The sequence below is a fragment of the Anopheles arabiensis genome, chromosome 2 (genome assembly GCF_016920715.1).
Source record: "Anopheles arabiensis isolate DONGOLA chromosome 2, AaraD3, whole genome shotgun sequence".
Taxonomy (NCBI): Eukaryota; Metazoa; Arthropoda; class Insecta; order Diptera; family Culicidae; genus Anopheles; species Anopheles arabiensis.
The window spans coordinates 23,228,606-23,249,941 of record NC_053517.1 but is presented as its reverse complement, the minus strand read 5'-3'; the positions used below and the strand labels follow the sequence as shown (position 1 = coordinate 23,249,941).

The window sequence follows — 21,336 nt, the reverse complement described above, 5'->3', positions numbered from 1 at the left end:
CGGAACGCAGCAGCAGCCGTGAGCTCTGGGCGTGCTGGGAGACAGAATATCGAAGGCAGCCACAGCAGGTTGAGCGATACTTACCTTTCCAGAATGATTGGCCCCAAAGGCTATCGCACGGTGCACGGGGAGGAAAATGTAGTCAGCAGGTACGGGTAGAAAAAAGTATACACTTGGTGTCGCTTTCGTGTGGCGATGCTGCTACTGCTGCTGCTGCTGCTGATGATGATGATGGTTATGCTTTCATGTTTTCAACAACGCAACGGGAAGGGAAACGACGAAGCTCGACGAACGACGGTAATCACATAGTCGAACCCACTGCTACAATCTGCGTTGCTCGATGCGATGATGGGGTTCGACTATGCAACGAGCTGTCAAACCGCGAACAGGCAACGCGAGCGAAAGAGATATCAAGCGAACGAAGCGAGACGGAGGGCACGTGCTGTCAAAACGTCAAACGGCGATTCAAAGTGTTGTCGAAAATGTGAACCGCTTTCGCGTCCTTGCATTCGTTTACCTGGAAATTCTGGTGTACCTGTTTGTTGTGTTTGCCTTTCGACTGTTTGAGCTTGGCAGAAAGCTACCCCTTGTGCGAAGTGCGTCTCGCGAGGAAACGATCGAACGAATAGTTTACCCACGCCACGACTTTCGCCTAGCCTCCAAAATTACGATGCACAAAGTCACAACGGCACCAAAGACCGTTAGTGTCAGCAACAGCAGCAGTAGGCTGGCGACGGCTGGACCACCGGTACGGAAGGAGTACGAATCGAGCTCGTCCGATGAGGACGGGTACCTGTCGCCGTTCAACGGCTCGGACGACGGAAGTGGAGTGGCGGAGGGCAGCCTGCTCGATGAAATGCCACCATTCTCTGCCTGCTCGATGTCGCCCTCGGCCCGATCACTGTCACCGATCGAGCTGGAACCGTTCGAATCGCCCACCTCGACACCGAAATCCGGTCGCAGCTGCTACTCGGGCTGCAGTACGCCGCTGTACGGGATGACGCCACCACCACCAGCACCAGCCGCCAGCACCACCGGCAACGGTCAGCAGCCGGCCGAAGGGTATGTAACGCTGGACGAAATACATGCCCGCATCGGACTGACCCCGCCGGATGGGAACGTTAGCCGGAGTCGGCTGAATTTGGAAACCATCTTCGAGGGCGTGTTCCTGGAAACACCACCAAAGAAAGAGTTCCAGTCGAAGGGGAATCTGTTCCGCCGGTCCATACGGAACCGGGCGCTGCTGTTCGAGAAGGTGGAGAAGCTGTGAAAAGCATGCATGGCCCTAGGAATAGGATAAGCGCAGATATGTTATGCATTTTAGATAGGGGAATACTATTTTACGTTTTGAAATGTCGCCAACGTTTGCAATAGAGAAGCTGTTGCCGAGAGGGAAGAGGTTGTTGTTATTTCGTAAGAACCACCGCAGAAGCGAGTAGGGAGGGTAACGGAGAAGATACCACCATGTGGGTCAGGTTTTTTCCAATCGTTGGGAAAATACTTTATAAGTAAGCACAGGGGAACGTTGTGCCTTTTTCGCGACTTTGCTCACGAAATGTATGATAGGAACTGTAGTAACCAATCAAGGAGCGCAGGAATTCAATAAATTTCTAATCCAAGTACACATGTACAAAGGAGTCGTTGAGTTTTCATCGGTTCGGCTGGGATTTGCTCGGTTTGGTGTGTGTATCTCGATTGTCCGCATGGTTGGTTTATTTGATTATTGTTATTTTTTCGAAAGCTAACAGTCGTTCACTGGTAAAAAAAACGGAAAGACAGGAAAAATGAGTGCCTTTAAAATAACAGGTAAGCAATATTTGGTAATGCATTGATTATTAATTCATATATTTATCTTCTGTTCTTTCTCACTCCTGCCAACAGGATACGACATCATTCACCAAATCGGAAGCGGAGCCTATTCGGAAGTGTTTCTCGTGCGCTGTCGGAAGTCGGGCAAATCCTATGCCGCCAAACATCTGATCGATAGTTGCAGTGATTTGATGTGCGATGTAGCGTACGCTGAGATACAGCTCATGAAGTCGGTGCCCAGCCATCCGAACGTTATGCAGCTGTGTGATCACGTGTTGTAAGTTTCAAACTGCTGACGGTTGTGTCGTGCAATGATGGACCAACTCTGTTCTTTAATATTTATATATTTTTAGTGAAAACAAAAGCCTAACTTTAATCATGCACCTGATGGACATCAACCTGTACGAGTACATGCAGAAACGAGTGCGACCGTTTTCGGAAAACCGAGTCCGAAAAATGCTGTACCAGATCGTGCTGGGGCTGGAGCATCTGCACCAAAACGGCATATTCCATCGGGACGTGAAGCCGGAAAACATTTTAGTTAAATTTTCCTCCGGAATCATTGGCAAGGTGGGACGGCGGAGCAGGGTGCGCCTGGATCTCAAGTGGTAATGGAAACTTATTTATTTTTTGTTTGTTTTTAGAGAGAAACCCTCCAGCTGGCAGACTTTGGAACGGCGGCCACGATCGCCCAACGTCCGCCGTACGCCATCTACATCGCTACCCGGTGGTATCGGGCCCCGGAATGTATGCTCTCCATGGGTTACTACGGTCCCAAGATGGACGTTTGGGCGGTCGGGTGCTGTTTCTATGAAATGCTGACGCTGAAGCCACTGTTTCAGGGCGAAAACGAGATCGAGATGCTGGACTGCATACACGAGCTGCTCGGTTCCCCGTCGCCCACTGTGCTGGAGCGGTTCAGGCCGTGGAATGTAAAGAACTTAAAGTTTGCCAAGCGTCAAGCCACCGAACTACGGTGGCATCTGCCGCTCATGAACGTGTTCGGGATGGATTTGATGAAGAAGATGCTCGCATACTGTCCCGATCAGCGGTTATCGTCGAAAAATGTCGCAAACCATACCTATTTCGAGGAGCTTATGTATGGTTCAAAGGGGGGGGGTGGGGGGTCGATGACAAAGCTTTCCAAGTGGTTTATACCTTTTTCTCTTCTCATTTTCAGAAGGCACAAAAAATTGTCCAAATTCTCTCTAAGTCACCAAAGCCTGTACAACGAAGTGAACGTACATGAGATGAAATCGTGCGCGGGACAGCTCAGGAACAATACGAAGGTAAGGCAATGCAACACCCCGGTACGATAACGACGGGGACAGCACATTAATCAATCGTTTCCTGTTTGCAGCATCTAATGCCGGATTCGTCGGTCACGAGTGTGCAAAGCTTCAAAACGAACAACACGTTCCACTTTCTTTCGCCGGAGGAGCAGACGAAAATTAACAAGCAACGCGAACGCTTCTGGAATATGAATCCGAAAAGCATAGAGCATAAATTGTGGTGCAATGAGCCGCTGTACCGCCGGGAAAAGTAAGCTCTCCCGCGCGACGATACGGATTCACCACTAGGAAAGTGAGGTAGTTTTGTAATATTATGTATGTTTTGATACATTTGCTTTGATTCATGCACCAGGAGAAGTGTGTCATGGTTTCATGGATCGTTTACACGGCTTCTAGAAAAAAAAATCCATTTACATCCGTGGCGTAAATCCGTCTCATTGTGCAAGAGCGCACTCACTTTATTCGCTAAATGACTCTCGGATGACTCGTGACTGCAAATCAGGTACATTCGGGTTGCAACGTGATTATCCCTTCCCGTCCATCCTTCTACACACACGATTGGGCGTGTAGCTTGAAACAGCGTAATTTCCGACGACTTTCCTCCCTATTGCGGTGGCTTGAGACGCTTGTGCGCTTAAGTACACTTTCTTGTACGTGAAACTCCCTCCCCCCTTTCTGCCTCCTTTTAGGCCGTCATCATAAGCTGTTCCAGGTCATCACGATTGAAGAGTTTAATCTTGAGGAAACCCGGGTTCAGTTCGGTGTATCTGTGTGGATTATAGAAACAAAACTTGAGTCTCCACACCAACCCCAAATCGAACTGCTGCGGCACCTACCTTATGTTCTTAACTCTCAGCATGGCTTTAACACGCTGCTTGATGATCGGTTTGCCGTCGGCGGAATGCAATCCGCGCCCCGTGATGATGTACAGCGTCTTGAAGCGTTGCTGCGAGTTGAGCAGATTCGAGGCATGCTCGGCAAGGAACAGCTCCAAGCAGCGCAACGCCTCCTGCGAGTGGAGATAGTGCAGATCGAGCACCTCGTCATTGTTCAGCTTCAGCTTGTGCACCTCCATGATGCAGTTGGACGCCCGGCTGTTGTACATGTCGATCTTGGTGCGGTGCAGGCGCGCAATCTGCGAGTAATAGTCGGCCAAACCCGGCACATTGCGCTGAATCGCCTGCCGGGCCTTTGCGTGGCATTCGTTCTTCAGGTCGAGATGATGCTGGGCCAGATTGCGACACTCTTCCGCCTTGATGAGGTGGAAATTGATCGCCTCCTCGCCGGACAGGCTCGACCCGGTCGGGGACGGGGTGGCGAAGGTGGGTGAGCTGAACAGATCGAGCAGCTTTTGCTTCTCGTGCTCTGCCCGCTTCTTCAGCAGCTCCTCCTTTTCCAGCATCTGCTGGCGCACGGTGTCCGGGATGGAGGCGTTCAGCACCTGCACCGTCTCGTCGAAGCGATTGTTGTGCGCAGCGAGAATCTCCACCAGATCGTCACCGTTCAGGTGCGGGAACATTTCCTTCAGCTTCTGCTGCGACATCTGCTGGGCCAGGTCGGGCGGTCCGTCCGCCTTCTGCCAGGTGGCGTTCGTTTCCTTCTGGTAGGCGGCCAGCGCTTCCTCCATCTCGATGATGTCCTTCATGTTCGGCTCGCCGGACGGGTCGGGCGGTTTGAACAGGGCGGGATACTTTTCCTCCGTCTGCATCAGCTGCGCCATGCGGGCGTCCTCCCGCAGGCTGCGCTGCCGCTCTTCCTCGGTGTAACTGTAGACCGAATCGAGGAACAGCAGGTACAGTTGCTCCGCCGTCTCTGTTGCCATGAACACGCGCGTCCGGTCGGACTGCAGGTCGTCCAGCTCGAGCGACTTGGGACAGTGCTTGTCCCGGAAGATGGCGTGCAGCTGCTGCACCAGCTCGACGCCGAGCCGCAGCTCGACCACCTCACTGTCCGTCGCCTTGTCGGCCGTCTCCAGATCGAGGAGCTCCTCAGGCGGCGACTCGTCAGCGGCCGGGACGATGCGTCTGGCCAGGCGCAGCTTCTGAATCGGTTCCGAGAAGTGTTCGTTGCCGAGTATGAACCGTGCCTCGATTTCCTTCTTGAGCGCTTGGGCGTTTTCCTTGCTGTTGTGCTGCTGGCCCCCCTGCCCCGTCCGCCGGGCCGTTTCACGCGGTGACTGATGTCCCGAGGAGCCGCCAGCGGGTGTGTAGCTTGCGGCGGCTAGCATTTGGTCCGCTTCCAAGGTGTCCACCTCGAGCAGCGACGGTGCGACCGGTACCACCGGGACAGCTTTCGGCACCGGTTCGTTGCAGCTACATTCCAGCAAGTTCCACTTGACCGCCGTCTCCGTGAGGGCATCTACCAGCTCACCACCTTCCTCTCGCCGCCGTTGGCCAACTGAAGAGCCAGCATCGCCGAACGGGTTTTCAAAGTTTTCCAACTTTTGCTCCTCGAGCAGCAGGTTCGCCACCCAGTCACCATCGCCGCTGCACTTCTCGAACAGATCCCACAGGTAGGACTCCGGTACCTTTGGGTAGAGGTTGCAAATCTCAGAAAAGCTGGCGTTCTCATTCGGACAGCCGCGCTTGTGCTTCGTCAAGGCGATTCGCTTTTTGTCCGTCTTTTTCGACGCCTTTTCCTTGCCTGGCGTTTGGAGCGCGGTGGACGGAGGAAGGGTTTTCTGTGCCGGATCGGTAAACTTTGCCGGCAGCTTGGTCGGTTCCTTCACGCTGGAAAGGAGATACTCCGCAATCGGTTCGTGGAGCGGATTGGACGTTCGCTGGGGTTGCGATTCTAGCTCTAGCACGTTCACCGGTGGGAGAGGTTTCGTCGACGAGGACGCTGACGACGACGTTTGGCCCCAGAACTGATTGCTTTCCGTGTCGTACGGCTTCCAGTTGGTGGCCGTCTTGCGCCAGTCGTCCGTAAAATCCCAGACAAAATCGTCCTCGTCAAGTCGGGTGGTTGCACTACCCATCGCACCGGCCGGTTCGCCGACGCTATCCACCTCCATCGCGCCCTGGTGCCCGGTGGAGTCGGGCACTTTAATGGGGGTGCCTATCTTTTGCGGATCGCGAGGCGGCTTCGGCGGCGGTATGGCGGAAAGGTTAGGCTTCTTTCCGCCGTTGTCTTTTGTCGCTTTCGTCATGCCACCCTCCCATGCGTCATTCCACTGTGCGGTCGCCGTCTGCGACGGTTGGTCTACCGGTGCCCGTTGCACGTCGCCTGTAATCAGCAAGTCGCTCGGCAGGATCGGATAGTGGCGCATCTTGACTGGAATGTACAGCGCGTGCTCGAGCTTGCACATCCGGTACAGGTCCTGCACGCTGGCAAGCTTCTCGTAGTTCTGCAGCATCCGCTTGATCTTCGGCTCCGGCACGCCGTGCGTGTTGCGTATCGCCAGGCTGCGGCTGTTGTTCCGCCAGTGCGTTTGCGGCTCGAGCACCTCGAGAAAGTACCCGTGGTCGGCCGCCATCTGTACGTACGGATACATCTCCCACAGGCAGATGTTCGTGTTGTCCACCACGATCGGGCTCCAGCCGTCACGTGCCTTCGCTAGCACGTTTTGCTGATTAAAGCGATGGGCCGCGTCGATCGCATCGGGCTGGAATTTGTACACACCGTTCACCATGAAGTAGTCGTCGGCGCTGAATATGTGATTACGATAATCGCCCCCCGAAGTGTGGTCGATAAGCGCCCGCGATAGGTGCGATTTGCCACTGCCCGGCGCTCCACGCATCAGCACCATGACGCGATAACCTTGGCCCACCATGTCGAGGATGTTTTGATAGTTCGCCGGCTGGTCCGGCGCTGGCTTGTGCTTGCCGGGGCCCCGGGGCCGCTGGCTGGCGCTGTTGCCGGGCTGCTGAAATTGCACCGGCAAGCTGCCCTTCTGCAGCAGGCTGGCGAAGCTGGTGGCCATCTCCGACGGGAGGTTGCCTTTCGCCACGTTCACCTGCTTGCGGGTAGCGCCGGTCGAGGAGTCGGGCCCATCGGTGGGCGATGGTGGCGGTGGTGGTAATGCTATCGGCAGTGCATCGTTCGGTTTCGGCCGGTCCGGGGATGAAACGATCTGTTCCTCGTCCTTCAGCAGTGCTTCGACACACGCGTTCACTACACACCGCAGTCGAAGGGAAAGCAAACGGTTCGGTCAGTTTGGACAGGAAAGGAGGCGAAAACCTTGAAAACGCAATGACGCATACTCACAGTCGTCATACTGCTCGATCGTGGCAATGATTCGCTCCTGCTCAATATGATCACCGAACATTTCCGTCAGGTGCGCTAAAATTTCGTCCCTACACATTGTGGTGCGGCGGTTTCTTTCCTTCTTTCTATGGTAGGATGGCTTCACGATAGCGCTCGTGGGGATTTTGTTTATCAGCTAGGGCGTCCCGTCGAATGGCTGGCGTGGTGTATGGCAAACCGATAACACTTCATACTAATGAGCGGAGGAAAAAACAAAACAGTACACCCTTTGCAGCGAACGCGACACGACACACAGTCACTTTCACACGGTAAAAACACTCAGAAAAGGGAAAGATACGAATTAAAGCGCGCACTTCGCGGTAGTTGGGTGGTAAAAACGTCGTAAAAACAAACACGTAAATAGAACAATGTGGCGAAATATGAAAGTGACAGCTGGCGGGAGCGCTCGGTAACGTCGAAGCTGGCAACACTGCCGCGCTTGTGGCAGGCAACGGATCAGCTGTTTCACGTTCGGGTTTGGACAACAAAGCAAGTGGTGGCGTGAAAGTTTGTTTACGTTTCGCTTGTGCTACACACTTTCGATGGAAAATTCACATCTAAACAGGGTAAAAATTACTTTCTGCTCTACAGATGGTACAGATTTGTGATGTATTGCAACGATTAAACGCGTGTCACTCTTATCCCTTGTAGGCTCACATGTACGGCAGAAGGGCGGAAAACTTTGCCAAAAATCGACGCTTTGACGAAGCCATCGAGTGCCACCGGAAGGCCGTGTCGCACTTCAACGAGGCGCTCAAGCTGCAGACGAATACCGTCGTGCAGGAGTCGCTGCAGCTGCAGCGAAAGTACCACCTCAAGCAGGTCGACTGGATGCTGGTGCGGAAGCAACAGTACGAGCGGTACCTCCGGGCGCTCGACTACCAGCGCCGCAAGAATCCCGACTTTCTCGCCCAGCAGATTGAAAAGATGGACAAATACAACGACCTGCAGGTGGCGATCTATCACAACCTGGACGATACGGACGGTTTGCTCGAGTCGCTCAACACAATGCTGACCGCGGCCCAACCGGCGGTGAATGGTGGTGGTGGTCCCAAAACGGTGAACGAGCTGATCGCTCTGAACCACTCGCTGCACATACTGATCCAGCGCATGGCCCAGAACGTGGACGAGTACGCGACGGAAAACGAGGAGCTGCGGGAGAAGCTGCGCTACTACGAGAAGGAACGGGAAGCTCCCGCGGGCAGCACGGATGCTGGGCAAGGGTTAGTGGACACGGAATCGTTGGCCAGCGCGAGCAAAGGAGGTGATGGCGGCCCCAGCACGCACAAGCATACGCACGGATTAATGCATGACAATCTGTCCACCGCTCTAGCACCGCTCGAAATGCCCGTGTTTGATTTGTCCGATTTCGATAATCACTGAAACGCGGAGGCTCATGCGAGACGAACGCGTTGGTGGTGGTAATGATGGCACCTTTGTACCTGTGTCCTGGGGTGCGCCTGGGAACTGGTGGCGGCAGCTGCAATGCAGCGTGTAACAGTGTTGCAGGATGTAATAACACTACACTTATGTATTTACATTAAATTTAACAACATACACACACACACACACAGATACTGTACTGTAGACCCGCGAACCATTTGGAAGCGGAATCATGCGCGTGGCAGGAGTAGGGAGTGGGTAGGTCAGAAGAGAGTTGTAAATATTGTGTAGCCCGGCCGAAGCCGGAAAGCCTTCGCTCTATCTCTGTGCTGGCGTGTTACGGACAAGGTCGATGTATAACTATCGCAAATAATAAAGATTAATTACTGCAACAGGAACGCATTGTCAATCAAGAGTTGTTAAGGGAGAGCGAATGCATTTGCAGTCGCTGTGCAATAACATTTGATGCTCCAATGCTGCAACAAGCGTTACCATAATTTTGCCCGGTTTGAGCTGAATTTTGTGCCACTCTCTGCAGTTTATAATGAGGGATTAAATGACCTCCCCCCCCTCCCCTTCCTCCTTCCAAGATCATTTCTTTCGGCATCCCGACTTTTATCGCGTGCATCATGCTGGCGAATTTTCGGTCCTGCATAATTTATTGTACGCTCATTAGGCACGAATGAAATTAATTTAATTTTTATACACACACACCCCTGAGAACGTGGACACAAGGAAAGTAATGAACGGCGCAGCAGGAATTAAACTATCGTTATTTACAGACGGCTTTTATTTCATTTGCAACCCAAACATACACACTCACACACATACACACACATACACCCGTTGCACATACCCTAGTACAGGTGACCTCATGTCCGGCGGTCACAAAGTGATTATGCTCCCGATCCGTCACGCTAATTTGATACGGTAAGGATAATTAATTGAGTTTTATTCGATTGTGTTGCGCATTCCCGCTTTGTGTACGCAATTCGTGGCGCGCGCGCACGCGTGGATTGCACCTTTTGGGGTGGGATCATCTGGCAGGGTGGGATCATCGCCACAACGGCCCTTCCGAGGCAGCAATCAATCGTCCGTAAGACAAAGGTGCGTAAACGGAAGCACGCTGGCGAGCGATTGCAGGCAAGAGCAATTTAACGGAAGAACGACCACCTGCTACTGGTCGGTCGGTAGCGACTGATGGAGCCAGGCACGCGATCCGTCGGTAAACTCCGACGCCGTATGGTCAACGCCGCTCAGGATCCATTTCGTCGTGAGCAGACCCTCGACACCGACCGGGCCGCGGGCGTGTATTCTCGCGGTGGAAATGCCCACCTCCGCGCCGAGCCCGAACCGGAAGCCGTCCGCGAACCGGCTGCTAGCGTTGTGGAACACGCACGCACTGTCCACATTGCTCTGGAAGTAGGTGGCCGAAGTGGCTGCAACGGAAAGGATAAAGAGAAGTTGTTAAAAATGTGTTTTTTCGTATTTTTTTTTTCGACTCGATCCTTTGATACGTACGATTTTCCGTTACGATCACATCGGTGTGGCCGCTGCCGTACGTGTGCACGTGGTCGATTGCTTCTTCGAGATTTTTCACCACCTCGATGCTGCATTCCAGCGCACCGTATTCGAACTTGAGCGACTTGGCCTGGGGCGGGCCGAAGGTCAGCATCTGGTTCAGCTTCGGGCCGGAGTTGATCTTGACGCCCTCGCGCTTCAGCATGTTGCACACGTCGGTGAAGAAGGAACTGTTCTGCAGGAGGTCCTCGTGAATGAGCAGCGTCTCCATGGCGTTACAAGCTGCAAAAGGTAAATCATTTCCACCAGAAAAGAAGATAAAGATGTGCACCCATTACAACTACCACGTGGTATAGCCCACTTACCGGCCGGATAGTCGCACTTGGAGTCGCGAATGATTTTCAGCGCCTTGTCGAGATCCGCCTCCCGATCGACGTACACGTGGCAGATGCCTTCCGCGTGCCCCATCACCGGGATGTGCTGGGCCTTCTCCTGGATGCTGCGCACCAGCTCGCTCGAACCGCGCGGTATGATCAGATCGATATGCTCATCCATCGACAGCAGATCGCTAATCTCTTCGCGCGTCGACACCAGCGAGATCGCGTTCGAGGCACCCGTCGCGGCCAGCGATTCCTTCACCAGCTCCATCAGGGCCCGGTTGCTGTGGGCCGCCTCCTTGCCGCCCTTGAGCAGCAGCCCATTGCCGGACGCCATCGCGAGGGCGGCCACCTGGGGCAGCGAGTCCGGCCGGGACTCGAATATGACCAGCAGCACCCCGATCGGCACGGTGACCTGCTTCAGTTCCAGCCCGTCGGCCAGCTTGGTGCGCTTCACTACACGCCCGACGTTCTGCCGATTGAAGAAAAAAAGTTGAAAAAGTGTAAACAATATTGTACTCAACAAAGCAACCATTGCAGCGCCAACTGTCAACTGCAGTGTTCTCCCCTACCCGGTGGCTGTCGTCCGCAATCTGCTTTAATCCTTTGGCCAAGCTTTCCAGCTTGGAGGGCGTCAGGGACAGTCGGGAAAGTAGCGGTTTGGCCAATCCCGACTTCTTCGCCTCGTCCAGATCTTTCGCGTTCGCTTCGAGAATTTGCGACTGTCGCGAGATGAGCAGGTCGGCCAGTGTGTTGACGGCCTGTGCCCGCTCGGCGGCGGTAAGATTCTGCAGCACTCGGCTGCCATTGCGTGCTGTGAAAGAAAAAAAAGTGTCCAATAGTGAGATTAACCGCCCCCATTACCTTCCAGGACGGCTGTGGCTTACCATTTTCCGCAATCTGCTCGACAGGGGTCGCCTTCTCGGCGGTGGACTCGGTAAAGAACGTTCCCACCTTGCGCCCGGTAAGTATGCTCTTGATCGCCTTGTCCTGCATGCCGTTGCAAATGACCACGCTGACCCCGCGGTCCAGTGCCCAGGTCGCCGCCATCACCTTCGAGTTCATGCCGCCCGTACCGACCTTGGACTTTTCGCCGAACTTGATCAGATTCTTGTCGCCGGCCGTGTAGGTGTGCATGAGCCGCGCGCCATCCTCCCACGGCGGCTTGTTGTAGATGCCGTCCACGTCCGACATCAGTATCAGCAGGTCGGCATGAATCTCGGCCGCGAGCAGTGCCGCCAGGCTGTCGTTGTCCTTGATCCGGATGCCCCGCTTCTTGCCGGTGGCCGACACCTCCTGGTCGACGATGAACATCGGCGGCACCACCGCATCGTTCGTGTTGATGATCGGCACGATGTTCAGGTGGATCAGCTCGGACAGCGTGCTGAACAGGTTTTTGCGCGTTTCCTCGTTGTAAAAGTCCGGCTCGGTCACGAGCACCTGCGCGATCTTGATGCCGTACTGGGCGAACATCGCATCGTACAGCGACATCAGGCCGGACTGGCCGACGGCGGCGGCCGCCCTCGGTTCCACCAGTGTGCCCGCGTCCTGGCGCGTGTGGTCCGTCGGTGAAAGGGTTTCGCGCATCGACAGGGACATGATTAGCTCCTGCGTCAGGCGCTGCTTGCCGAACGCGACCGCACCGCTCGTGACCATGATGCACTCCCGGCCCTCCACGTGGTATTCGGCCACCTGCTCGACGATCGAGGCCAGCCGGCCCAGCGCGAGACCGTGCTCGTCCTCGCGCGTAATGACCGCGCTGCCCAGCTTCACCACCAGCCGCCGGGCGTACTTTAGCTGGTTGCGCTCGCTGAATGTCGCCTGCTTGCGCTCGTGCAGACCGTGCAGGGTGCGGTTAACGTTTTTCGCCTTTCTTGCCTAGTGGGTGGGGAGGAGAAAAACAAAATCAAACGACGGGTTTGAGCTTAATGCGGTTTACTTTGCATTCCGGTGGTGGTCGGACATAATCTAACCGGCCTTATGGTTTTGGAGTTCTTGTGCTGCAGTTGGCAAAGCGGCACCAAGCATGAAAAAAAACCACCCCCGCCTGTGGCTACTTATTTTGCCCTTTATCGTTGGCTTACCTCAAGACGGGGTTGGGGGGCCGCGTGCCCATCATCCCACAGATACCTGTGGGCGCCCATGCCACTGGCACAGGATGAGCCACAAACGATTTGAAATTTTAAACAGGTCGCCACGACGACGACGACAGCGCAACCATTGCAAAACAAAATACAAACACGTTCGAAGTAGGCGTTCGACATGTTTTTGATTGCCATTACATGAATATCGCATCATGCCATCGCGCACGGTCGACCGGTCGGCGGTATCCTTTCGCGTGAAGGAAGGCCTACTACGACCGAAAAAGTTTCCCTCTGTGCGTTTCAGTATTCCGGGTACACGCTACAAGCAACATACACACACACACACATAAAAAAGGGGTCCAAACCCGCCTCACCCACTGGAAAATGTAACCGGCACCCAATATCATATCGGAAAACAATCGAAACTTTTTTCATCAACCTTTTGCACGCGCGATGAAGATGCACAGATTTTCCCGGGGGAAAGCAGTTTGAATGTCGCAACGTTTTTTTGGTGTGTTTTTCTCCCCAAAGCCGTTCTCCTTCACACAAAAATTGAAAGGGAAAGAATGGGTTTTTGCGACGAACAAAAAAAATGGACCGAAAACTTTTCCCATCGCGGGCCGCAGCAGCTTTGCGTGAACGCCACGCACTCTTCCGCGCAAAATTCGTGCGCCGCGCTACACGTTTTACATTTTTTCGGGTATTTTATTTCTTGCTGCGGGCGCTATTAGCATCCATTTCTGTGCGATTTGTGGGTGTGTGTGCGCGCGCTAGATCGCTTCTTAGATTGTTGGCAGCACCCGCGTTGCCCGCGAAGGTCCGGCAAAGGGGGAGTGCGCAAACCCGTTGCTGGTATGGTGCAAGCATTTTTGTATCATTATTTGCCACCATTGCCCGTAGCCCTGCAATCTTGCCCGAGATCCTTTTTCGCTCATTATTATGCTGTGAAGTTGCCGTCAGTACAATCGACTCGCCCAGGGATGTATTGGTATGTAAGAGTGGAGCTATTTTTTGCTGTGGTGTTGCTGGCGCGTCCTGCCCTAGGCTATAGTTTCAAATGCGCTCAAGTTGGGGAGCGAGGCGGACTGGTTGGGACCAGCGTGAGGCTCGAAATTCATTCCATGCGTCAAAAAGATGGACCAGCGAAGAACAGCCAAGAATAGCCAAGATTTGTGGTTATCCTTTTTAAAGTAAAAAAAAGGGGAGTTGGGACGAATTTATTTAGCTTCATTAGCAATCGCGAAATACATTAATCCATTTCTTTAGAACATATTCTGCTAGCCCCTTTTTTTAATTTCGTCTGCTAGTGGCGCACACAAAGACACACCGAAAACGACCGAAGCTTAATGCACGCAAGCGGCTCCAAGACCGCCCACCAGCTGAGGTCTCGGCTGGCGGGTAAAGTGATTATTTTTGGCTAGCATAATGACTTTCCTTCCATCTTTTTTTTTGCCCTGCAAGTTATCACTACAAAGATACCAAACTGTCCAGCCAGCACACAATCGGGCTTAAAGTTAATTAAGATTGCACGACCAACCTGCTTCACACTGCTCCCGGCCCACGGGACTCATTCTCGAAGGTTTTGTGATTCCTTTTTTGTATGTACTCAGCGCACAAGACACAACAAAACAACTCCATTCCGTTCTTTCTCGCCGTAGCTGTGTGTTCAGCAAAAAAAAGGAAGCTCAGCACACTGCAAAAGCTCGGCATAATCCGGCACAGTGCAGCAATTACGGTGCAACAAGCGAGGCAGGAAATTATTTTTCATTATGATTGCATTTGCCGTTCAGGCGTGCAAATGCGTTATTTGTTCTCTTCCCTTTCTTCCTTAGCCTTCCGCTTTGTGCGGGAAATCAAAGCCCGAGCGAAGGTTTGATGAATTATAATTACTTTGATTCGGCTTCACGCATTGTCACGCCCGCGGTGCAGTGCGTTCGCTGTCTACTTGCGCAACAGTCGGGTTCGAAGCCTGCGACGAACGAATGCCACTCCGACGAGAGTATGATACTGACCCTCCTCCCCCCCACTCCCCCACCCACAGTGCTGGGCACGATTGTGCAGGAGTAATTGAAATATTATTTGATTTCCACCCGAGATTCTATCGACGTCAGGCGGGAGTTGGTCGAACGGGCGACCCCCGGCGTGACCAGATGCTAGCTGGCAAGAGAAAAAAAACAAGGAGGACAAGGACAAACTGCTCACCCAACTAGTGATGGGAAAAAATAAGTTTTCGTTGGAATCGATTCTGGCTAGGTCCGGCTAGGCTATGAATCGCCTCCGGACGCGGCTCCGGAAGCGACCTCGAAATCGGAAGCTGCTTCGGAATTGGTCTCGGAATCGGCTCCGGAATTAGAATCGGTTTCCAATAGCCGCAAAGAATCCAAATTTACTTATAAACGATCCATTCTCTTTGAGATTCCCAGATTGTTTTCGTTTCTGAAATTTCTTATTTCAATTAAAGAACTGATTCTCATTCCGGAGCTAATTACAATTCTGGAGTCAATTTTGATCCCATTTTCGGAGCAAATTGGGATTCCCAGGTCGAATTCGATTCCGGAGCCATTTGTGATTCCGGAGACAACTCTGATTCCGGATCCGATTTTGATTCCGGAGCCGATTACGATTCCAGAGCAGTTTCTGATTTCGGAGCCGATTCTGATTCCAGAACCGATTCTGATTCCGGAATCGAATCCAGATTCGGAGTCAGCTCTGGAATTGGCTCTGGAATCGGAATCGATTCCAGCATTGGCTCTGGAATTGTTTCCAAACACGGAATCGGAATCAGTTAGGTCTAATTCCGAGCACTCACCACTAAACCCAACAGCCCCGCAATCAATGGCGATGGCTACTCAATTGTGTTTGTGTTTCGGGAGGCGTTCGAGGTTATTAAAATTTTACGATTGTTTTAAACGCCCTGCTAGGCTGCTTGGCAGGACAATCACGGCTCGGTACATAATGTGTGCAAAAAGGCTCACACGTCGAACCCGGTTAGCACAACATTGCACAATTGGAATGGCACATACTGCCAGAGTAATGGGAAATTATTGCTAGGAAAGCGAAAAGCCTGCCGAGCAACGCATTTATCATTATTAACATTCCAAAAATGGCAGGAGTGTGGGCACATTTTAAACCAAACATGTTGTACAACTTTGGCTAGATGAAGGACACCGAAATTCTTTAAAAAAAACTCAAAACCAACGCAATCCGTAAGCATCGCAGGCTTTTTGATGTCTAAAATATGTTTGAGATGCAGCGAACGGCAGCTATTATAGGAAGAAGAGCTTTTCCCGGAAGCTGCAATTACCTTAAGCTTTCCTACCAAGTGGTCTGCCTCTTTCCAAGAAAATCTCTGCTGAAGCTGTCCACCTTTCAAATCCCCCTTTCCTCTCGCCTCCGAGTGTCGAGTTGAATCGCAATTACGCTTTGCCGCCCCATCGGAACGGCATGAAAAGGTGTAAGGTGTACAGTAGTGTAATATCATCCCTGGCCCTGCGTGCTGCGACAAACAAATGTCCCTTGCTTTCATCTAATCTATGTTTCCGCGCCTTCAGGATCGTGGATGAGAGGGCATGGACATCAACAAGTGCTGCCATGTTATTGTTATACGGGCCACCACCCACCAGGGGCAGCAGATGCGGCAGGAAGCGAATCCTTTCAAGTGGGCACAGTAGTGGGCACATCAAAAGAGAAAAGCTTCTGCTTCAGCCACGGTCCGATATCACGATTAGAAAGTTACGAAATTAGATTGTCCCGGTCCTGATCGCTGGGAATGGCAATATCGCGGGGATCAGCAATCGCTTGGCTCAGCCGAATGGTGGTGATGGAATTTCCGGGGGAAGCAAATCAAAGCACGGGAAGCTACGGGGAGGTCGGCCGGAAAGTGACGGGAAAGCGTGTGCCCCTACTACTACCCCTACTACTACCACCAGCGTGAGCCGTTCCAACCTGTGCCCCGTTCTGTCGCGATACATCTCCGATCGGTACGGTTCGCCGATTCGAGATTGTTTTTACTTGGCGGCGTCCCAACCACCACCATCGATGCTTCTCCGATGATAGTGGGGTTGTTTTGCAGTCTGCTTTTCAAAACAAAAGGGCTTCGAGCCCCCGCCAGTGCCGCTAGAGGCGCACGTGCACTGTCCACAAGCACACAAATCATGCGGGCGGATCAAGCCCTAAGCATCTTCGAACCGTTCGCTTTCTAATCCTACTGCTTCTTCGATTTGAACGATAAGATCAATCAATCAGTTGTGGTTGTTGTTGTTGTTGTTGTTGTTCGAATATAATATTTCAAATCAAATAATTTTCCCACACACACACCCGCCCAAAGAGAGGGTCAGGAAGGCACCCGATGGGCGGTTGGAAGCAAGCAAACAGCTGCCGTGTTGCCCATTAGATCCTTCGGTCGGATTACGGTTGTTCCGGGTTGCCAGGGTTGGGAAGACTTGTACCGTTTGCTGTTTGGACTCTGTTCCGCTCTGTTTAGTGTGGGTGTGTGTGTGTGCCGCCACGGGCAAAGGTCGCCTGGTGCGCTGGTAGGCACTGGTAATTACATTTAGCAGGCAATAATAGCGCCGCGACACCCAACGGAGCCAAACATCCACATGTGCTCGTGGTTGAGGGTAGTAAATATCACACACACACACATTCACGCACCCCGGGGTGGGTGTATCCATAATTGGGTGGTAATTATTTGTCCGCCTCGTCCGAAGCTGACTCGATAATCCGGTAACCTAGCCACGGTATCACGCTTTTAATACTGATTTGGGCCTTTACAGGGTGATGCTGCAAACACATCGTGCGAGTTATTTTCGTTATTCGCTAGGGCGAGATTGAGCTTTTAGCTTTTGGACGAGAATGTTGGTGATGCAACATACTGAGTTGGGGTGAGTATTGGGTTACATTCTTTACAAGTGATTTAATAAAAACATCACGAAGATTTTGCTGAACTCATTTGTGAACGAACTCGACCATGCAGACTAGCAACAACAGAGTTTTGAGCCGTTCGTTAACTGAATAATTCATTCAAGGATTCAATAACGATGAGAAATTTTACTCTTCGCGTCGACTACAACAAGGATCTCCAAACTTTTCATTGCGTGGGCCGTATTGCTTCACAAATGTCGTTGTTGAGGGTCATTTTGACGTTACCTTTAGCTGATGGATGAACGTTTAAATCTTTTTTTGATGAGAAAATGTCAACTGAATGTATCAAAGTTGTACAGCTTTCTATTATTCAAGTTCTATGTTAAACTTAATAAGCTAAGCATTGAAATTTTGATAAAACATAATCAGAATACTAAACTTTTTATTTCAATCTTTACAAAGTCATCGCGGGCCGCATTAAAGACTCTCGCGGGACGCATACGACTAGCGGGCCGTAGTTTGGAGACCCCTGGACTAGATACTCACTCGTAGCAATTTTTCATTACAGTATTTCCCCAAGTTACGCGAATTTAGTTTTGGCACTTCATACGTCAAATTGGTACAATTTCCTTACAACAATTGCCAAATTCAGAGAAAATTGCAGTTTTGCTGAGAGTTTGAAATCGCTAAATACACAGAATTAATAGAAATTTCCTCAGGAATTCTATTAAATAAGTAATAATGTACATTAAATTATTAAAATTAATCATAATTTTTTTTATAAAAAAAAAATATTGGTCGAATTACGTGAAAATCCGAGTTACGCGAATGTCCGTGGAACACATTATTCGCGTAACTCAGAGAAAGACTGTACTCATGAGTGAGTCAAAGGCTTTCGACGTTAGTAACTCGCCATACCAACTCATATTAAGAATACTTATAAGGTAAATGGCCAATGCAGCAATCTAACAATCTAACACATTTGTCAACACGCAAGTTTTTATCATTGTTATGAGCAACGACGAATCCAGAATCCTGGATCCAAATTCCCCAAAACGGCAAGTAAACAGCTTGAATGATATTGTTTTAAACGAAAATATTATAGGTTCCCATCAATAGAAAATGTACTTCAGCACCAATTAATCGATATGTTTTGTAATGCCCAGTTTGGTGTGTAGATTTTCGCTACCCTACCGCTGCGGGCAGGCAAAGCTTTGCGTCAAAAGGCCTCGCTCGATCTTGATTGAATATTCAGGGCAATCCCGAAGCCCAAACATTGTGTCTGTGTTGCAATGATGCCGCTTCCGCGTGCCGCCTAGGTTATCGCGCTCACTCGCCGCGGCCACTGTAAGGGTTATGCCGAGCCGATGCGAGGAAATGTACGGTACGGTACTTATGCCCTTGTGTTGTGATTTTGAGCAAGTATAAAAAAGTATGGTAGACACACACCAATTGTTGTTTTTTCTGCTCCCTTTTCCCCTTGAACGTCTGGACGCGATGCCTGCGTCACGAGCGAATCGTTGGACTTGGAACAGAGTCCGAGGTTTTCTGGGTGGAGTGCGTTCACCCGCTGATGCTTTGCCAGTTTGCCCCGGCAGCAATCCCAAACACCGCGGCACTTACCTGCTGCATAAGGTATGCGCTGACGCTCGGGCTGCCCACGATGGAAAAGTGACGCTGCTGGCCGGCGCGCAACACCTTTCCGGTGCGGTCAAACATCCTTAGGAAGCTCATCATTCTGCGCGACTCCGGGACGGACGTTTGGTACGATTTGTAAATAAGGAACACAGTAGTAACGGAGGTCGGTGACGGTGAAACTCTTGGCAGTCTCTGTGTCTATACGAAACGGTCGTCAGACTTCAGACGAACTTCCGGGTATTAATTCTAGGCGCACGAACAGGGACACTGAGCAAACACTGGGGCCCTGCAATTTCACTGCATTTTCACGAGCAACTCGAACGCTTGGAAAAAAGGGAAGTTCACCTCGAATAGCTCGAGCTGGGCATGGATTGGTGAACTTCGCTGGACGGAAAAGGCGTCGAAGGTACACTCGCTCTCGGGCCGGACGGTGCGAGCGAAAAAGGCGGGAACTACGGTGGATGATGATGTGTGTGGTGCTGTTCCGGACTGTCCGGCTCAACTGATCGCTGCCCGGGCCGAGTGCTGATGAGGAAAGTTTTGTTATGCTCTCTACTCCCTTCTACTGCCCGCCTCTGGTTGACCCTTCCGCTCGGAGGTTTGTGATAAGAGATCTCTCCCTGCCCTTACCCTCTCTGTCCCTATCTCTCTGTACCTCGTGCGGGCTGTTGCAGCGAGACCTTTAGTGGGGCATCAGTACAGAGCATCCTTATCGGACGACACGGCTGGTTTTTGCCTGTTCAGCTGATATTTGTAGTCTTCACTTACGCTTACGCCTTCCGCTGCTCGCGTTCGCCGCTTGGCTTCGGTCCTCCCGTCAAAACGTACAGTCCACACAACATAGGAGCGCGCGCGCGTGTGTGCAGCATGATGGAGTTGGTGAAGCTGACCAGTTGCCACAGGTTGCTTCAGGCTCGGGGTGCAATTGAGCGGGACTTTGTACCCTGTACGCGGACGTACGGAACGGAAACAGGTACAGGTACGGAAGGTACGCACGCTCAAAATGCAATCCCAGGTACACGGAGCCAGAGGTACAAGGTTCCTGTGAATTCCTCCACTCGTCGTGTCCGTCGGTTTTGGATGACGCACGCCTGCACGCAGTGACGCATTCTGTTGAGCGTCGATTATCAGCACCAGGCCACGCTCTGCGCCTTGGACCCGAGGTCCCGAGGATGCATCATAGAATTCGCACCGAACATCATCGCAACTGAACATGTTTTCCGGGCTAAGGCTATAATAAAGACCGGCCTATCATCTGTGCCTGCGTGCGGAGGGTGGGTGAGTAGTCTGTTTTCGGGGGTCGCGCTCATCAATCGCGGCACCAGCATTGCCTTCCTCAACAATAGGCTCCAATCGGGTGGTAATATTGTTCACGTTCGTATGCGTATGTCTCTCTGGGCATCGTGTCAATATGCAAACTCCCCCGAGCCGCTCCGTCACGTGATGTGGTAATGATTGTGCCGCGCATTATAATCTTTTCAAGGGGGTAAAGGGGTTGCAGAGAGCCGAAGTGGGAACTGTTTGATAACGCAAGACCGTTGTTGGATTGATTGGTTGATGATCTGCTTTCACCACCGGTCTCGCTATCGCGTGCCAAGTTGATTGAAACATAATTTCATGCACGTTAGCGCGCCAGTTTGCTACTGTCAAAAAAAAAAAAAGTTGAAAGTAAAGATGGCCCAAAAAAGATGGCCAAAGAAAGGGATCGTCTTCCTTTCCTCGTCCGAAGGCTTTGCGGTGGACGCATAATTAATTGCAGGGATGATACTGTCTCGGTTCCTTTAAGGGTGAGTTTCTTCCAGCGTAAAAGTTCGTTGCTCCACGAACTGCCGTTGTTTGTCCCATTCCCTCACCCTCCTCACCTCCCTCTCCACCTCCGCCACAGCACAGTGAGGTACAATTCTAACTGTTGGTGCGTTCGTTGGAAACTTTCCCGCTAAACGACCTAAGCCCTGGGGTTTCGCATACTCGTGAAACATGATACTCCGCGTGGTTAGTGGTGGTGGTGGTGGGGGTGGTGTGTGTTTGATTTCTGCGCCTATTTTGGTTCGGTGTTGAAAAACAAAGCTCCGGTTGGCACCGAAAGCTCAACCCTCAGGGGATCCAACAGTGGAAGTGGACTCG

The 21,336-nt window shown here is 51.9% G+C and overlaps 5 protein-coding genes across 5 annotated transcripts; 3 read left to right on the top strand and 2 right to left on the bottom strand.

Annotated features, from left to right (window-relative positions):
• The first annotated feature begins 344 nt into the window (after positions 1-344).
• Positions 345-1,624, top strand: LOC120898517. The gene has a single exon (XM_040304478.1). The coding sequence runs from the start codon at positions 362-364 to the stop codon at positions 1,268-1,270; it is 909 nt and encodes a 302-aa protein (XP_040160412.1). The 5' UTR covers positions 345-361; the 3' UTR covers positions 1,271-1,624.
• A 24-nt stretch (positions 1,625-1,648) lies between these two features.
• Positions 1,649-3,449, top strand: LOC120898510 (MAPK/MAK/MRK overlapping kinase-like). Its single transcript, XM_040304466.1, has 6 exons — positions 1,649-1,806; positions 1,882-2,086; positions 2,163-2,379; positions 2,454-2,908; positions 2,990-3,098; positions 3,170-3,449. The coding sequence occupies exons 1-6, from the start codon at positions 1,785-1,787 to the stop codon at positions 3,353-3,355; spliced, it is 1,194 nt and encodes a 397-aa protein (XP_040160400.1). The 5' UTR covers positions 1,649-1,784; the 3' UTR covers positions 3,356-3,449.
• A 67-nt stretch (positions 3,450-3,516) lies between these two features.
• On the bottom strand, positions 3,517-7,710 carry LOC120898504. Its single transcript, XM_040304452.1, has 3 exons — positions 7,308-7,710; positions 3,938-7,214; positions 3,517-3,868 (listed from the first exon to the last, which is right to left on the bottom strand). The coding sequence occupies exons 1-3, from the start codon at positions 7,402-7,404 to the stop codon at positions 3,787-3,789; spliced, it is 3,456 nt and encodes a 1,151-aa protein (XP_040160386.1). The 5' UTR covers positions 7,405-7,710; the 3' UTR covers positions 3,517-3,786.
• Positions 7,711-7,771: 61 nt separating this feature from the next.
• On the top strand, positions 7,772-9,127 carry LOC120898529. Its single transcript, XM_040304505.1, has 2 exons — positions 7,772-7,912; positions 7,998-9,127. The coding sequence occupies exons 1-2, from the start codon at positions 7,889-7,891 to the stop codon at positions 8,727-8,729; spliced, it is 756 nt and encodes a 251-aa protein (XP_040160439.1). The 5' UTR covers positions 7,772-7,888; the 3' UTR covers positions 8,730-9,127.
• A 363-nt stretch (positions 9,128-9,490) lies between these two features.
• Positions 9,491-19,732, bottom strand: LOC120893772 (delta-1-pyrroline-5-carboxylate synthase). Its single transcript, XM_040295871.1, has 6 exons — positions 19,198-19,732; positions 11,515-12,505; positions 11,200-11,441; positions 10,616-11,099; positions 10,251-10,532; positions 9,491-10,168 (listed from the first exon to the last, which is right to left on the bottom strand). Exons 1-6 carry the CDS (start codon positions 19,309-19,311, stop codon positions 9,906-9,908), a joined length of 2,376 nt encoding a protein of 791 aa, XP_040151805.1. The 5' UTR covers positions 19,312-19,732; the 3' UTR covers positions 9,491-9,905.
• Between the last annotated feature and the right edge of the window lie 1,604 nt (positions 19,733-21,336).

Excerpts from the sequence above, each read along its gene's own strand:
- LOC120898517 (XM_040304478.1), top strand. The coding sequence starts at position 362 with ATGCAACGAGCTGTCAAACCGCGAACAGGCAACGCGAGCGAAAGAGAT.
- LOC120898510 (XM_040304466.1), top strand. The coding sequence starts at position 1,785 with ATGAGTGCCTTTAAAATAACAG. Across the intron at positions 2,087-2,162 it reads CAGCTGTGTGATCACGTGTT|TGAAAACAAAAGCCTAACTT; the intron begins GTAAGTTTCAAA and ends ATATATTTTTAG. Across the intron at positions 2,380-2,453 it reads CCTCCGGAATCATTGGCAAG|AGAGAAACCCTCCAGCTGGC; the intron begins GTGGGACGGCGG and ends GTTTGTTTTTAG.
- LOC120893772 (XM_040295871.1), bottom strand. The coding sequence starts at position 19,311 with ATGATGAGCTTCCTAAGGATGTTTGACCGCACCGGAAAGGTGTTGCGC. Across the intron at positions 12,506-19,197 it reads GCGCATACCTTATGCAGCAG|GCAAGAAAGGCGAAAAACGT; the intron begins GTAAGTGCCGCG and ends CCCACCCACTAG. Across the intron at positions 10,533-10,615 it reads CAAGTGCGACTATCCGGCCG|CTTGTAACGCCATGGAGACG; the intron begins GTAAGTGGGCTA and ends TACCTTTTGCAG.
- LOC120898504 (XM_040304452.1), bottom strand. The coding sequence starts at position 7,404 with ATGTGTAGGGACGAAATTTTAGCGCACCTGACGGAAATGTTCGGTGAT. Across the intron at positions 7,215-7,307 it reads GATCGAGCAGTATGACGACT|TGAACGCGTGTGTCGAAGCA; the intron begins GTGAGTATGCGT and ends TGCGGTGTGTAG. Across the intron at positions 3,869-3,937 it reads CTGAGAGTTAAGAACATAAG|ATACACCGAACTGAACCCGG; the intron begins GTAGGTGCCGCA and ends TAATCCACACAG.
- LOC120898529 (XM_040304505.1), top strand. The coding sequence starts at position 7,889 with ATGGAAAATTCACATCTAAACAGG. Across the intron at positions 7,913-7,997 it reads AAAATTCACATCTAAACAGG|GCTCACATGTACGGCAGAAG; the intron begins GTAAAAATTACT and ends TATCCCTTGTAG.